General features: G+C 36.5%; 2 protein-coding genes across 3 annotated transcripts in view; both read right to left on the reverse strand.

Annotated features, from left to right (window-relative positions):
• LOC122628529 (unconventional myosin-XV) overlaps positions 1-15456 on the reverse strand; it is a 50006-nt gene extending 34550 nt beyond the window's left edge. For both annotated transcript variants that reach the window (XM_043810911.1, XM_043810910.1), the window contains exons 1-3: positions 15137-15456; positions 9035-9137; positions 2477-2587 (exon numbers count right to left, since the gene is read on the reverse strand). In XM_043810911.1, coding sequence (XP_043666846.1) covers positions 2477-2587; positions 9035-9055 — 132 coding nt within the window. In that variant the 5' untranslated portion in view covers positions 9056-9137; positions 15137-15456. The remainder of the gene's footprint in view (positions 1-2476; positions 2588-9034; positions 9138-15136) is intronic.
• Positions 2597-6991, reverse strand: LOC122628533 (serine-rich adhesin for platelets-like). The gene has a single exon (XM_043810922.1). It carries the CDS (start codon positions 5082-5084, stop codon positions 2781-2783), a length of 2304 nt encoding a protein of 767 aa, XP_043666857.1. The 5' UTR covers positions 5085-6991; the 3' UTR covers positions 2597-2780.
• Positions 15457-17536: the final 2080 nt, after the last annotated feature.

Genomic DNA, 17536 nt, shown 5'->3' on the forward strand with positions numbered 1-17536 from the left:
GTCAGTGATTTCTCCCTAACCTTGACTTTGGTTTCGTTAATTCCGAACGAAATTCTTTCCACCTTTTTTTCTATTATGAATAATCCCTATATTTTTGAGGATTTTTTTAATCTTCTTAAGCAAATTGTTTGATTAATCTTATTAGTTTAACATCGTTCTTTCTTTGTTTCAACTAACTTTTTATTTACAATATATTTGCACAGAGAAGAAGAGAGAGAGAGAGAGAGAGAGAGAGAGAGAAGGACGATTATCGAATTAGATCGATACAAGTTACCCCAATCTTCTCTCATTCTATTTCTCGATTCATTTAGCCGACAAATAGTTTTATCGAGATATTTTATATTAACATGTTCTTTTCGTTTTCCATTTGATTTTTTCATTAAATCTATAAATCAAATTTCCCGAAGTTGTACTGCCTTACTTCGTACACCTTCGTAGAACTTTCATGACAGTGTCTTTCTTCACGGCACTTTTTACCACGTTTTCTCGATAACTACAACCCGGCCTCTCCCTCAAGAGAAAGAGAGAAAGAAAGAGAGAGAGAGAGAGAGAGAGAGAGAGAGAAGAGAGAATGTCAGGCAAAAAAAGGAAGATTTGTGCGAATTCACATAAGACGCGAGAGCCACTCACGTGAGACCTAACCGGATACCGGCCTGCTTGAGTTTGTAGTTGCAATTCCATTGGCGTCGAGCCCATTCCAGTGCACGTTTGTAACATAATGTATGTAGGATTCAACCGCGAAAAATTATTAGTCTCTCATTTTCTCGGCCGACAAGTTACACCAAAACGGAGTACAGGTGAAATAAGTTTTCTTTTCCTCGAAAACCGGTCTCTTTCACGGAGGAAGGTATAAAGAATGTTATATCGGCAACTCATTCGTAAATGAACCCTATTTCCTGTGATCCTGATTATCTAGCACGGTTAATAACTTGTACCATTTTGCTTTTTTTACAAATCATTAATCATACTTTATTAATCATATTATTTTTACAACAATTTTTCTATTAACTTTGATTTATAACTCGTTCAAATTTAACGTGGATCTTATTCGAATTTAGATTTATCATTCATTACGCTCATGAGAAACGTCATTTATAATGCGACACCGTTGAACAATACTTTTAACATCGACGAGTCTACGGACTCGAAACAAAGCACGGACAGGAAGATAAATATGTTCATTGTTAAATCAAAGCACGTGAAGACGATTTGTATCGATCATGTAATTAAATAACGAGCGGAATCGAACATGATTCGTTTTTATCATGGAATATTCATTTTTTCAATTGTGACTTGAGTTATATTACATAAAAAGAAGAAATTCATCGCGGTTCCCAACTAATGGTTATGCTTTAGTTTTTTAATTAATGTTAATTGGAACGCGAGTTTATATAAATTTTGTATTCATTTCAAATTAATCCGATTGAATTTTTCATTTAATTTTTTATTTAACTTCACATTATATCGTCGGAAGCAGGAAGGATCGATCGATGAAAAAAGAACGTCGAACGTTCGCGTTCCTCTTGCGATGTCCTTGGAACCTGAAAGTCTACGGAGAAGTGTTGCAAGTGCCGAGGCAACACGTTACTTCTTATTTTTTTTTCCTTCCGATATGCACTTTCACGCCACGATCGGACGTCGGTATCGGTCTATCGGCTCACCACACGTAATTTTGTTATACAGGCTACTTTCGCGGAAATATTTCGAGCTATCCGCCATAGTATGCACGGTATCCGAATAATCCACACCGTTCGATTCGACTTTCTAGCCGTTCTACCATACACGTACATCCCTTATTCATTTGATACTCCGTTAGAGACAAGACGAGAGCTCGAACTCTCACGTCATTCATGCTCTTTCTCTCTCTTTCTCCTCTTTCTCCCTCCTCTATCCTCTTCTTCTTATTCTTCTTCCTTCCGGCGTTACGTCGTCTATTTGTCGGTGTAACTTGAGTCTCACAAAGTCCATGGAAAGCTAAAACCTTGATAAAAGAATGCCGAAAGAAAACCTGTTCGAACGATCTTTGATAGCTGATTGAATTTGACAGAATAAAGGACGAAGAAATTCCGTGGGATCAATTACAAATCGATAAAGTAATGAGATTGATTTAACTATTGATCAAAAACAATCAGCTGACTCATCGTTTCGTGATAATTCATTGAAGGAATCGTGTTTTCTGTGCTATTCCAATGAGACTACGATTGTGGGTCAGTACGCGATGTATGTGTATGTGTTTGTGTATGTACATACATATGTACGATGTCGATGAAGAAGCGCGAGAGAGCAACGACCTCTTTTCGTTCAAGAAAGTGAAGCTTCAGACCGCAACATGTTCACCGCTTACTATTCAGTTACAAGCGGTCTGCCTTTTAATCATTTTCATTTTTTTCCTCTCCTTCATACGTGCGATGATCAAACTTCCCTAGTAAAAGTTGCGTTTATCGTGTCGTAACGAAATTTATTTGTTGATTCTTACCTTGCCAGCAATTACGGCTTGAACCGATAGAACATTGGCGGCTCTATGATACTCCAAAACTTCACCTGGTAAAACATGGCCGACACCGGGGTCGAACCACACCAATTCACCCTACGAAAAGAAAAAAAGAACAAGTTTTATAACAGAAACATTTGGTGTCAATGACGAAATTTCAATTATCTTACTGAGAAAATGTTTCTTGGATTCTTTGACAAAGAGGCAATTTTAAGAAAATTATTGTCAAAGTAAAACCTCGTGAAAATCAATTAATTTTCTTAAAATTGATTTCTTTTTTCTTTAAAAGTTAACGTTTCGCTTGTTGTAGAGAACATTTTGCGAAACAACGTTTAAAAAATTTTAACAGAGTACATAATAATCGTGAAAAACTCCAAAAAACAATACATTTGTATTTCTTTTGATAAATATGAAGCACCGTTTTTAAGTGCCACCGCGGATAGGAAAATTCAACGTTCACAGTTTTCTCTTTATTCGTCTCGCTTGCGTGAACTCTTCTCTTTCCTGTACAGAATCCAAAAATCGAGGAACTCGTCGTGACAGGAGACGACTTAGAACGGGCTATGGTATCGGTTTCGCTACGATTCCTCGCGTGAGTAGCAGCAACAGCAACAGCAGTAGCAGCAGCAACCATGCCGGCTGATTTCTTCAGGCAATTCGATCTCTCCTTCGTTAACTTCGACAACGTTCCAGTTTCTCTCGATAATCGTTTCCGATCGTCGAAATTTTGCGGCTCGGTACGAGCCGCGCGAACGGACACGCTGGAAGTGGAAAACTTTCTCGATGTTTTCGCGTAGCTGGGAAGTGTACTCGACAATCTGTTGATCGTGGTTGATGCGACCGAAGGAAGATTTTCACGATTGGAGTTACGAATTTCTATCAACCTGGTCTGAGACTTCGATCTGTATCTACCATCGTGCGTTTTATGCCAAAAGGAATTGTCCGATTGATGATAATCGTTTATAGAATCGATTCTCGATGTTCTACAAATATCCTGTCGTTCTTGACCGGTTAAATCATCGTATCTCGAAAATTCGTCGGAACGATCGTTCGAACTTAAATTCGAGCGAACGTAAATCTTTTCCGAATTCGTTCGAACAAAATTCCGATCGTCCTTCGCGCGAGATATTTTTCTTCTATCCAAAGATTCAGACTGAACCGCGTTTTGAATAATCCTTCTCCTGGACATCGTTTGATGAACATTAGTTTCCGGTTCGATCTTTTCAACGTCGCGAGATATGCCAGTTTTTCGAGATACCTTCGCGTAAATCGCATTCTTTTTCATATCCGCATTCTTCATAGTAATTTCGGCGAGATTCGAGTCCGATTTAGCGCGATAAGTAAAACCGTCAGGAAGAGGATGATTTCTTAGACGTCTGTTGATTTTTCCAACGAGAGAATACGTTTCCAGAGTGTTTGATCGAGAACCTTGTGAATTTTTACGAGCTTTCGTGTACCTGGATAGAGTATTAGAATTTGAGGAGTCCTCAAAAGAAGTTGCAGCAGGTAAGGACGTTTTTCTTCTTCGTATCCTACCATAAACCGGTGGCTCTTTCTTCACGGGATCTGATCTGAAATAGCACCAATCTTCGTTGCCACTGCGGGAGGATCTCGAACCGTGTACGATCTTGGGCAAGGTCGACGGTCTTGGTACAAGGCCGCGGTTAATGTCCCGAAGCGTGGCGCTAATTGTCAAGAGATCAGAACCAGACGGGGATTTAGAATCACGTTCTTCTTCTTCGTCTTTGTTCCACCTAGGACGTTGCAGAGAGCCGGCTGATCGTGCTGCTCTTGACCTCGTGTCATTCGAGACGCTCGTCGACGTACTCGAGTTGGATCCAAACGTGTTACCTTTTACCTCGAGACACTCTTTCCCATAGATACTCTTTCCAGTGAACCGAGTTGAACCTCCGTGGGAGGTCGCTCGAAGCGTAACAACGTCGACACTGTCTCTCCTTCGAAGGATATCTCGTCTGGAGACCTGTTTGAAGTCTCTCTCGGCTCGTAGTCTTCTTCCCATCGAAGGAAGAGTCTTTGGTCTAGCACCTTCATCGTCGATCTCGATCGTCGAACGTATCCAACAATGTCGCCGAAGGCTGTCAGTGAATCTCGCACCGCTGGATATATCATCGTTTTTCGTGCAGCTTTTCTTGAGGATCTCTTTTCTCGATATCGTTGGCACGTACGGAACTAGAGACTCTCGTACGATCGATCTACTTGTCGTTGAGTTTTTACCGTTATCGCTTTTATTAACCCCTGTCCCTGTTGTTATTCCGTGGTTCTTAGGACGACCGGAAGTCTGATATCCCCTGCTCGTTCGTTCCGCCGTTCCGTAAGAATTTGGAGCGGAATTCGCATCTGGGTCTGGGCCGGCAGAATTATGCAACGCACGTCGAGCGGATAACGGTTTCACGCTCGCGTAGAAAGCCTCCGAGCGTGCATTTCGCGATGACGACAAAGAGGAGGAGGAGGACGTCGTCGTTGTCGTTGTCCTTGTCGTTTTCGTTGTCGTCGTCGTCGTCGTTATAGTTTTCTGTGTCCTGGAAGAAGCGACTTTCTTCGTGCTGCTAGCACAACTCGACGTTCTGTTCATCCCGACGATCGATCCACTCTGTCTCTGTATCTCTTGGAAAATCCATCGATTCTCGTCTCACCCACGCGAGAAAGCACTCTTGGTCACAGTTCGTACCTTTCAAGGTCATCGAGCTACCATGCGCGAGCATACACGTATGCACGTCGCTGAACTCATCGTCGAGAATGGAGAAATCTCTGATGATGGAAATTCTCCCCTTCCTATCGAAGTCCCATCGGACGTGGCTTCTCGAGAATTCGACTTTCTCGTATCGTTTCACAATGGAACTCGATAATCGATCATATTAACTCGTCTTTTCCTTCGCAGCTGTTATTCGTGAAATTCACATGTTCACTCATTAACTCGTCTAGTACAAACTGGTTCGACGTTCTAATTGCGAAGAAACGAACCACTCTGCCTGTATCAAATCTCGTTTAACCCATATCGTTGCATTTAACGATGCATCCTTGCAAATACATCGAGATGCTTAGAGTACCGCTTTCGCGAAGCCTCGCTTGCGAGTTATCCTTTGCTTCGGCGTAGATAGGTATATGAAAGTTCAAACAAATGTCAGCAACTAGCGGTCGGAGGCACCGATACCAGTTTTAGTTCCACTTAAATATCGACATATTTCTGGTACTCCATGACAAGTTCGTGGACTCGACCTCCTTGCCGACTCGTTAGCGTTCCTTCCGCGTGTCCAGCTCGCATGTGATACGTTTATATAGTTTCCTCTTTCCTCTCGATTCCTTTCCTCACCGTAAATCCTCACGAAGATTCGTAGAGAATCGAGTCGGTATCCTCGTTCGACGACGTGATATATTTTTTTTTCTTTTTCTTTTCTGTTGCTTTTTTCAGTTTATCGACACTCGGCGCGGCGCATGCTAAGTTTCGGCTTAAGGAAGTTAGGAGGTCACGGACGAGGCTTCTATCGAGTTTATTGGGTTAGTCAAGCTCGAAAAATTCCTGCTGCTCACGTAGAATTCGTTAACGGTTCCATGTCTCGAAACGTCGTTCGAATGTAATCAGGTAGTCTTGAAGGTAGTAGTATTGTTTTTTTAAAGGTACGTCGGGATTTGCACGTTGCGAAAGGATTTTGGATCGTTGAAAAAACAAAAACAAAACATCACATAAATCCATACTCTTCGTCGAAGAAAAATATCGAGTTGCATCCGAACTCGAGGATGTTCGATGCAACACTGACTAAGTTGGAGGTTCCTTGCTCCGCAACAATTGCTTCGTGCGCACAGTGGCGTATACGTTTTTAATTAAACCACGAGTTTAATTACCGTGCATAAAGATGATGGAATGAAGATTTCGATTTTGAATGCGACGAGCCAAACGAAACTCGTTCTTTTAAGTGTTTCATTAACAACTTTTTCATTTCCTCCGATCGCGGCGACTTTGAAGACTCGTCTAATCGTAGAGTAGAAAGGATCAGAGGTTTCTTAAGTTCTTGCAATATTAACGACGACGATGCTGACGCCATTGAATCGAAGTGCTTTGGGGTGGAACCAAGCGTGCCTCTCTTCTTATATAAATTACGCGCTAAATACGCGTACAAACTTGTATGCCGTGTTAGAGACGATGGATATTAAGCTCGGGCTTGGAAAACGAACGGGAAGCGAATCTAATGAGCGTTGTGCTACAGACGCAACGTCTCTGTCGATTGTAAAAACCGATTGCGTTCGTAAAAGCGTATTATTTTCGCACGAAATGTGTTACTGGACTTTAAGGCTCCGTATATCTATGCATACGTGTGTATATATATATGCTTATATCTATTACAATATGGGTGAATACGTTTTACATTTTTTCCATGTCCTTTTTTTCCTTTTTTATTAACTTTTCCTTTTCATTTTCTTTCCTTTTTTATTTCATCCAAATGTCACAGTAAAATTCAATTCAAGTATTTTTCACAGTCTTTACGCGAGCAGTATTTTGCATACATATATACATATATATATATATATATATATATGTGTGTATATATATATATGTACGTATGTATGTATGCATGTATTTCGTAAACGTATTCTATTTCAACGAACAATAGCGAGGTATGTGAAGAAAAAAGAAAAAATAGAAAAAGAAGAATGTTAAACGTAATGTCGTCGCACGAGATATCCCAGACGAATTATTTCTCGCATGTAAATTCTCTTACACATCTCGTACATACAAGTGTACCTACCTTCGCGTATTCCACTACGTTTTCACTTTTACTCAAGTTAAAAGCCCGCGCGCTCGTTCAGGGGTAATTACCTTCGGAATTGTTAAATCGTCCTCATCGACTGTACCGAGTACCGGGAAACGCTATTCTGTTTCTCTCTTTCTCTCTCTCTTTCATTTTATTTATACATATTATTTATTATACGAATATATTTATTAATATATTTATACGCGTACAATTGCCGTTGAGTGCTTCAAAAAATATTCCAGGGTTCGTAAATTCCAAAAAGTGTATAAAAAATTTGTTAAAAATCTCGTGTTCTCTCGTGACCTAATTGAATCAATTGTAAAATGTGAGAGAATACAAAGGTATACAAGTAAGTCGAGACAATACTTTTTCATTCACTATCTTCAGGATGAAATAAAAAATTTGTCATAGGAATCACGATACGTATGTCATTGAAATAAAAGAATTTAACGTGAAATAAGTAATATCCAAATTCTTTTCATTTATATCAATTTCTCTGTATTACCACATCAAATATATATTATTATTTTTGTTCTTATTAATTTGTTTTTCATATGTCATATTACAAAATCTAAACAAAATATTGTTTTTCCTAAAGACATCTAAATAAAACGAATAATTATTAACTCGCTCTGTATATGAATATGATGAATTCAGTTTGAACAGGTTTGTTCTCATCAAAAGTTATTTCATAGATCGTTGCCTCGAATGATAACAACCATTAACGTTGCCTAATCTAAGAACTAGCTGGTTTGAGAACAACTCAAAATCTTCTCTCTTCTCGATGTTGTTTAACAGCAACGTGAGGAACGTGCAAAGGCATTCGAAAGTTACCGCGGTTGTACGACGCAATTGCGTGTGCCTAGATCATTGACACCGAGCGCAAGCAAAAGGTGATCCTAGCGCAAGATCGAGACAACATAAACAACACCGTACTAAAACCATGGCCATCCCTTCGTGGGAAATTTCATTTCTTTCCTTTCTTTTTTTTTCTTGAAAGTCATTAAGATGACGAAGTTCATTCAACCCATTATTCATTATTTATTTGTATTGCTGAAGTAAAAAATAAAAAAAAGTAAATGTTAATATTTTCATGATTGTAAATTCTAAATATGCAAAGAGAATTTAATGTTCTTAGAATAAAATACATAAAATGGAATGACTTTCGTAATCATAATCATTGGCAAGTTTAATTCATTAATCATAAAATTTTTAACATTGGAATGGATTATAGTTGTTGTTGGTTCACATCATAATGTGTTATGAAAATCGTTAAAACGTACAATGTCTTTCTATATGTTCGACTTCATCTAATCGACGAAAGAGTAGAAAACCCGTCTTGATCGAATCTAGGATGATCGGTTGTTACGTGAGTTAACGAGATCGAAGAAACGTCATTCGAGTTTAACGTGCATGAAGTTCGTCGTGAAAACACGCAATGGATACACGAAAATAGCGCGTTCGGTGTGTTCGGGTTTAAAGAAAAACTGTTTTGAAATTACTGAGAAAGATATTATGCAACGTTAGCTGCACCCAATAAAGAGAGAAAGAGAGATATTTCGAATGAAACAGCTTTCTTATTTACTGATTTCGTGCTAATATCGCTATAAATTTACGACGCCTTTCTTGTCGTGTCATGCTTCTTTATATCCGGAAATTTATATAATACTTTTCTTTAAATAATAAAATTCTTTCATTCGCAACGAATGACTCGGATTGTGTATCTCGAGTCGATCATTTCTTCTTATTAAACACGACGACTAGAAATTCTTACCTTTTGCCACTCGGCGTACATCTTGAAACGAGATTAGGCTGATCTTCGAATGGTACCCGTTATCCTCATTTTTGTGCTACCTCAGAGTTTCGTCTTCCTCTTTCTGAAAAATAAAAAATTGAAATTGTTAATAATATAAAGTGTATAGCGACCAATAAATCATTATTTCTCTTACGATAATAATATAATACATACTTAAAAAAAAAAGAAAAAAGGAAAAAAAAGAAAGAAAAAATAAGACAGAAAGAAAATATCGTCGAATTTCTCAATTAAATTTTTAATTTTAAACTATCATTCTAACGAGCAGAATTTCACGGCGATCTACGTGCCACATGTATGGAAAATGTAAGAATGAAGACTTGTGCAACGTATTATGCAACTCGTCGCACGACACAACTTCGTAAGATCATCGATGATCACGAACGATGACGTACTGTGCATATTCGCGACAAGTTCATAAAGAAAAAATAATTATTATTCCATCGATAGTTCCTAACGGACGCATCGCTTCACGAGCTCCTTGACTTCGTCGACTTCCTGATTTACTTAGCACGTTCCTCATTCGATCGAATTTGACATTTGTCCATTAAGAAATATAACGGATTAATTTAATTCATTGGATTTTTAAAGTAGGTCGAAATCGAACGTAAAAGCGAAGAAGAAAAAAGAAAACGCGCGAGGCTAATGTTAAGTAACTCGATAATCAACTTTTTTAAAAATAGTTTATTATGAAAGTGTTTCGAGTTATGTATAGACATTTTTATTTATTAAAGATGAAACTTTTTTTGTAGTGTATAAATAATGATAGAAATGGGGATAAATAATAAATTAAATTTGTGATATTCCATTCGTCGCTTTGGGGTATTGACGAATTTAATACTTCTCGAGGAGATAGGCCGAGACCTTGAAAGTCGATTCAATCGAGCGGAATGCGGATTCTTCGATCATTTAAAAAATAATCTTATAAACCGGTGGCCGAAGTGATCGGACGTGACGATGGTCCTCTACGATGGTCCTTTTAATCGAAAATATCATGATGGACCCGAGAATAGAATTTTCTCCTTACGCAAATCTTTATACACATACATTTACGTATATAATATATGTATATACAGAGACTTCCCTCCTTCGCGTGAAGAAACATCGATATCGATCGCCTCCTGTTTAAGAAATGCCGGAAATTTCGTAAGAGTATCTACATGTTAGTGCATCTTAAGAAATAATATGTTACTCCTATGAGTAAGTTATAATACCTACATGTCAATTTTTTCTTTCTTCTTTCTTTCTTTTCTTTTCTTTTTTTTTCTTTTTTTTTTCTTTTAAAGACGATGTTGCATATAAAATTTCTAAGTTCTGACTGGGTAGTTCCAAATAATGATAAAGTAACATCGAGCGTAATATTAGACTTATAACATCGTATCATATTATACAATATTAGAAACTTGTAATCTCGTTTGCACAATAACAAATTATTTATATCAATATTTATTTTTGAAATCTATCTATGTAATATTAATTAAAGATATAACGATGTAAGAGTTGAAAATATCGTGTATATTATATACACCCATATAAAATGTAATAATCGTTCATTCACAAAATTCAAACTGACATTAGAGAAAACACCCGTGGTTTCCTTGTTGGGAGATAACGACAGTGATCGTTGTAACGGATGAGGAGAAGAAGAAAAAGGAATAGAATGAGAGTCGAAGTAGGCATCGATCATGCGTATAAATGAGCGAGTAAAAGTTTCTTAGTCGTTCTTCACCGTTCGTACGACTAGCTCATGGAATGTATTTCGCAATCTTATGTTAATTTTGTTAGTCACCCTCGATCTCTGTTGCTCTCGCGTATTTCTTTAACTCCATCCACGTGTTCGAGACAGCATTGAACGAAGATATAAAATCTTACGTCCTACGAAGTCCTACGATTTTTCCTGAAACGAATGACGTTCTAGATCTAATATCGTTTAATCAGAAGTCTGTAAAAATATTATAAACCACGTTGTTGTTTTCTAACCAATAGAGAAATTGTCTCTCTGTACGTCTGGCAATAAGTGTCTGCGATGGTAACGAGGTAGTAAAGAATAGTAAAGAGACATACTGACAATGAGATTGAGAACAATAGGAGGACAAAGAGGAGGGAGAGAAAGAAAGAGAGAGAGAGAGAGAGAGAGAAAAATAATTTGCCCTTTCGACACCATCGATTGTCCATTGTCCTCGAAGAGACGAACGTCCACCTTTTCCCCTTCCTATATTTATTCATTTCTTCGTCATTGACACCGGGAAAAATTGAAAATACACTCGACCGGTTTTACGATTATCTCCGTACTTCTAATTCGTCATACCGCGATTATGCGAACACCGACAGAATAACCATTAAAGTTCATTAGTCGCTTCGGTTGTTGCACAAGCTGCAGGCGTTCTCTCCAGGAAATACATCAATTACTTTCTTAAAATTCTTGTTCCCTTTTACACGTGCACATCATATCGTTTAATTTCATTCGTTTCGTCATTGACCGTTTAATTTTTCGTAAAATTCGACTCCATGATGTTTTACGTAAGTACTCAACAAACAAACAGAGTGGAAAGGAACAATGTCGAGGGTATTGTTTTAACCTGATTGATGCGACAATAGACAAAGAGAATGCAATGAATCTACTGGTATATAAAATCGATCGTATATATTCTCTGTCTGTGTTCGTATTTAACTGACTCTCGTAGGAAGAGGATAGCATTGAATGTCTGGACCCTTGAATAATGGGAGAGTCTGGATTACGGAGCTAACGTCGATAGCTATGGAGGATCGAGATTTCGTCGAGCTGCTATCCAGGTCAGACAGAGAAAGCAGCAGCAGCAACAGCAGTAGCAACAGCAGCAGCAGCAATAGCAGGAGAAGTCTGACTACAGTGATACAAGATTCTTATGTAATTCGTGATCGCGTCTCTCATAAACCAATCGAAATAAAAAAAAATTCACACGTTAGTTTATATTATACAATATCCATGTTCTAACAGTATTAGATATTTTATCATATTATTTATATATATGAAGGATATATGCAATATGAAAAGTTTCTAAGAAAAATGAATCAATCAATTTCATCGTATAATTTTAAAGTTAAATCTTAATCATGAGATCGAGAAATTTGATACAGAAAATGGAGTTGTTCAATCTACTTTCTAAGAGAGCAATAACTTCTAACGTTTATCTTAATATATCACATTTTGTTCTAATAGTTTGAATATTTGTAATAAAAGCTAATCTCGTTCGAAAGTAAAGAAAACGTCGAACTCATCAATCTTGAAGATAACTTTCGATGTTTAAAATGGAGTTACTCATTAAACAGAATTAAAGTAAGAATTATAAAAGTACCTAAATGGAAAACTATTAACAATTTCGTTCACATAGCAAATGATAATCATTCTCTTTCCTATAATGGTACATGCGCGTTACAATTTTTCTGTCATTTTAAGTAACATTATGATAATGTGAAGAGAATGAGCGTTAAGTTAATACTTTAGACGAGTAAAAACGAAAGAGAGAGAGAGAGAGAGAGAAAGAAAGACAGAGAAAAAAATCAAATGTTCTATAAGAAGATGGTTGTATGTATGTGTATGTGTATCTGTATATGTACATGCAAGAAAGGCGTTGATCTCGATCGAGTCGAAAGGGAAATAAAATTCAAGAAGAAAGTTCACTTCCTAATAATACCAGCTCGTTATCGTCACTTCGATTCGACAAATATTATAAACTTGAAATTGCCATAACTTAAGAGATAAGAACAGCTTTTTCTTCTTTTTTTTTTCTTTTCAATCGATAATTCAATCGTTCTAATTACGCGTAAAAAAATGTATCGAGATAACCAACTCTTGCAAAAATATCGTCGAAAAAGAAGATATTTTATCTTTTTATTCCTTTTTTTTTATATTTAACTTCTGATTTTTTAAATTGAAATCATTTTATTATTTTTTTCGCGATATGTTAAAACATAGAAAAACCTTATATCATTACTATGAGAAATGATAATAATCAAATCAAGAGACGAATTTTGCTGTAAAATCATTCAAGCGTGTCGATATATTCAGGTACATTTAAACAGATTACATATATATATATATATACATATATACACACATACATACATATCTATATATATACATATATATAAATTGTGATCATACCAGCATCAGAACGAGCAATTTTCAAAGAGTATGCAGTTTCACGACAGGAATAATAATAAAGGAAATACGTTCTCTTTAGAAGTTGTAGCTAACAGGAGCTCGTTCCCTTTGCCAATTAATTGGATGCATATTTTATACGGTAACGTGTATCCATCGTATTGGAACTTTGCGTGAACATTAATAACAGAATATTATCTGTCGGTTGACAATAGAAAGAAAAAGACAGAGAGACAGAGACAGAGAGAAAAAGAGAGAGAGAGAGAGAGAGAGAGAGAGAGAGAGAGAGAGGAAGAGAGAAAGAGAGAGAAAGAGAAAGAAAGAGGTCATACGAATCATTGTCCTCGAATACTTTCGCTTTAACCGTTCATTCGTATGAGATCAGATCGTTCCAGACTCGAAATTTATGACGACCAATAGGATATTAGTTATGTAGACAGATTAATTATACCTTAATTACACCAACTTTTCACCATCGAACGTTCCTCAATTATCAAGACTCCAACTAAAAATAATAAAGAGTCTTTAATTTCTAGAGTGTTTCCACTCTCTTGCTTCGACCTGACAAAACAAACTTAACTAGCATAAATATATTTGAAGCTAATATTATTAACGGTTCTTATCTCGACTCTCTTGTTTACGTATCGTCGTAAGTATCAAATCACTTATAATATCTCGATTTGATCGATAATAATAATTATAATTAGCAATAAATAATGATAAGCAATATGAAGAACGATAGGTAATCCAATAAAAATAGGAAACTTTTGTCGTGAGATAGGATTCTTGAAAGAAATTGCAATTTTAACACGGTAGAAGGACAGAAATTAATAATCTGCACCGTTGAAGGTCATCGAGAAAATGATTTCACTCCTGTTCGTGAGAATTTGTCCGTTACCCTTGCAAATCCCAACGCACATCTCTCTTTCTCTCTCCCTCTTCTTCCCCCTCTCTATTTCTCTTTCTTTCTATCTTTTTCTCTATATCTCTTTTTCTCTCTCCGTATCTCTCTTTCTCTATTTCTCTTTCTTCCTTCCTCTCTGTCAACATCGATGATAGCTAAGGCAGAAAGGAATTTGCAAACGACGATGTTCGACTCCTCGGCGTTTATGGCAGAGAAAGGGTACGATCTGGCACGTCCACTGGCATCCAAGCATGATTCGAAGAGGAATATTCGATGTAGGTATGTCGATGGAGGACTCGTATAACCTGTCCTCCTTCCACTCTAACTTAATTTCTTTTCTCTAAGAACTTAGCAGAATGATATTTATTATATGCATAAATGTATATATAAAATATACATACACTAAAATAAATATATACTCAACTGTATTTTAGCATAGTTAAAGAAGTAATTGCGAAATATAAACGATTAATAAATAAATTATTGTGCATCTTAACGAAATTGATAATAAATGAGATAACTAATGTTGAAAATATAAAAAAAAATATCTATAGATAGATGAAAACGATGACAGAAATTCTCGCTTTAGTATTCTACGGTTCCTTTGTCCTGAACAATGTGTGTAGTAATATAATCTAGAAAATGTGCTGACGCTCTCTTGAGAACTCACGCGAGAAGAAGAAAACGTAGCGAGACTATGAGAGAGACCAGATCAACGAGAACAGAGAAGAAAGGATTGAAAGAAGTCACGAAAAAAACGTCGGCCATCGAAATCTCCGAAAAGGAATGATGAGAAAAATTAAAAATAGAAAAGGAAAAGAAGGAGAGAGAAATAGAGCCAGAGAGAAAGAGAAAGAGAGAGAAAAAGAGAGAACAAGAAGCAAGGTATAGCCTGGTCGGCGTCGTTGACGTTGACCAAGCATCGATGTCTCCGTCTAAAGAAGAAATGCACTTAACAAATAGAAAGATAAGTAACACATATACATAACACATTTATTTACGATGATTATTCACTTACTTCTCTGCGCATCAGTCGCTTCTCCCTACTCCTATTATTTATCCTCGACTTCCTCTATACATATACGTATATATCGTGTTCTTGATAATACACAGAATCGATATAAACGATCGTTACACGTTCGATGAGCACCACCGGATCCACGAGGATTCTTGCAACAACACTCTACACGATTCTGGTTATGCGCGTCTAAGTAAGTATGTGCGTGGACACAGGAAAGTGAGATGATCTTAACAGGGGAAAAACTTAGACGAGTTTCAGGATATCAGAGACAAAGATGAAGATATATCAGAAACAGGTGTATATATATATATATATATATATATATATATATATATATAGACACAGGTGAAAGAAAAAAATGGATAGGAATACTATTTAATCTACAATCCAACTTAGATATAACGAAAGTCCCAACTTCTTTACTCGCGCTATACGATCACATTTATCACGCGTGCATTGAGACGTATAGATATCAGAAGAAATATAATTACTATATCGTTTTTGTTTCGTTTAAAAAATCCGATGAATTTATCACTAAAGCACCCACAATATATATACATACGTATATATATATAAAACTTATTTTTCGATGTTTCGAAGGTTGCCGGACGAGCAGGCACCGACTGCCTTCGCGACACGATCCCGTGCCGTGGTATGCGACCGCTCGACCTCGCCTAAGAACCTTTTAGTTTCCATAGCAGCCGTATAGCGCCACTATCCACTACCCTGGTACCGTTACCTGTTCCTTCGCAGGTGGGGCAAACAGTCCCAATCAGGCCCCACCACCATATCTTCTCCTTCTCCTACTTTCCTCTACTGATGTCAGGACTTTAGATCCACGTCATTGACGACGAACAACCGTCTGGTGTTCCTGTCTGTCGCGGGTGTCTTCTTGCAGGTGCATCCTGTATTTCTACCTCTGTAGGGTATTTGTATACAGGGTGGGAAGAAATATCGTAGTTGGATTTTAAGAGATCGTCGAGTACGAATAAGAAAATTTTAATAAAGTTTAGTTTTAAAAATCACTATTCCTTTCCTCTTTCTTTTTTCTTTCTTTTCGTTTAGAGATTTTTAAAGATTATTTTATACAATGTACTGATCATATAAACAATTAATTCTATGTAGAAAATATATTCTATACGATGTATTGATTATATAAATAATAGTTTCACGTTATTTGAATATAGTGAATATTAAACTTCATTACGATTTATAAGTTATAATAAAATAGATATCTTAGTTTTACTATTATCATTTTGCTATTACAATTACTATTTTGAATCTGTTTCTGTTTCGTTATAATTTTTTCAACACCCTATATGTATGCAGAGGTAGACCCGCGCCCTCCCCAAATGGTATGAGGACCCCCAAAGAGGTCATCTAATCCTCGGGCCATTGTCCCCATACGGGATTCCCAAGTTGACCCCGGCGCGTGCCAGTCATCGATGAACACGTGCTCTAGAGAGATCGATGGAATCATCGTTTTTGCGTAAACTCATATAATATTTGTCTAGCTTGACATTAGAATGTTGTAGATTATGAAGGACTTTTGAAAGAGAAGATCATTGCAATCGAAGTCTCTGAAGAATAGGAAATGAATCCTTTTCTTCACGATTATCATATCATTATCATAATTATCTAAATAATTATTATCAAGGAATGATCGAGGATTTCACTCCTGATTTTATGATTATATATAAAAAGTAGTTAAAGCTTAACAGGAACTATATTAATTACTTTATTATGTTACTTTATGTAACAAGAACAAAAGTTTTGTTTAATTTATCGTATTTATACTTTGTTAAAATTAAGGAAAATAGATCATAAGGATGTTAAGAATACTTTCGAATAGCATACTTTAAAATGCCATACTTTAAAAGATCTTCACGTAGCAACCCTAACAAGTCATTGACGAACGCCATCTTTATTCTTCGATCTACTTTTCTTGATTTTTATTCATCCTTCGTCGTCAAAAAAGAATATATATATATATATATATATATATATATATATATATATATTCATTAACAATGCTATCATCGTAATTCACAAAGGGGTTAAGAATTTTGTGTGCTCCTTTTGCTTTTGGATAATCATGAAGGCATAGATACATGTACTTATACGTACATACCTACATATCTTCAGACATTAAAACGTTTCGATTATTCTCTATTTCATGATATGTAACCAGTTGCACTATCACGCTACTGGTATGCAAGCAATGCACTTATAGATTCCCATTCACCGTTCCTGCGGTTTCTTGAGCAAAATACTAGTACTCACGGGTTAAAGGAAACCTTGGCCATATTAGTCTTCTTCAAGGAATAATATACTTTTCTTTTAATCAACTAAGTCTTTCAAGTTCTTTTTTTCTTTATTGTTTTTATAACTAACGAA

The sequence above is a fragment of the Vespula pensylvanica genome, chromosome 4, assembly GCF_014466175.1.
Source record: "Vespula pensylvanica isolate Volc-1 chromosome 4, ASM1446617v1, whole genome shotgun sequence".
NCBI lineage: Eukaryota > Metazoa > Arthropoda > Insecta > Hymenoptera > Vespidae > Vespula > Vespula pensylvanica.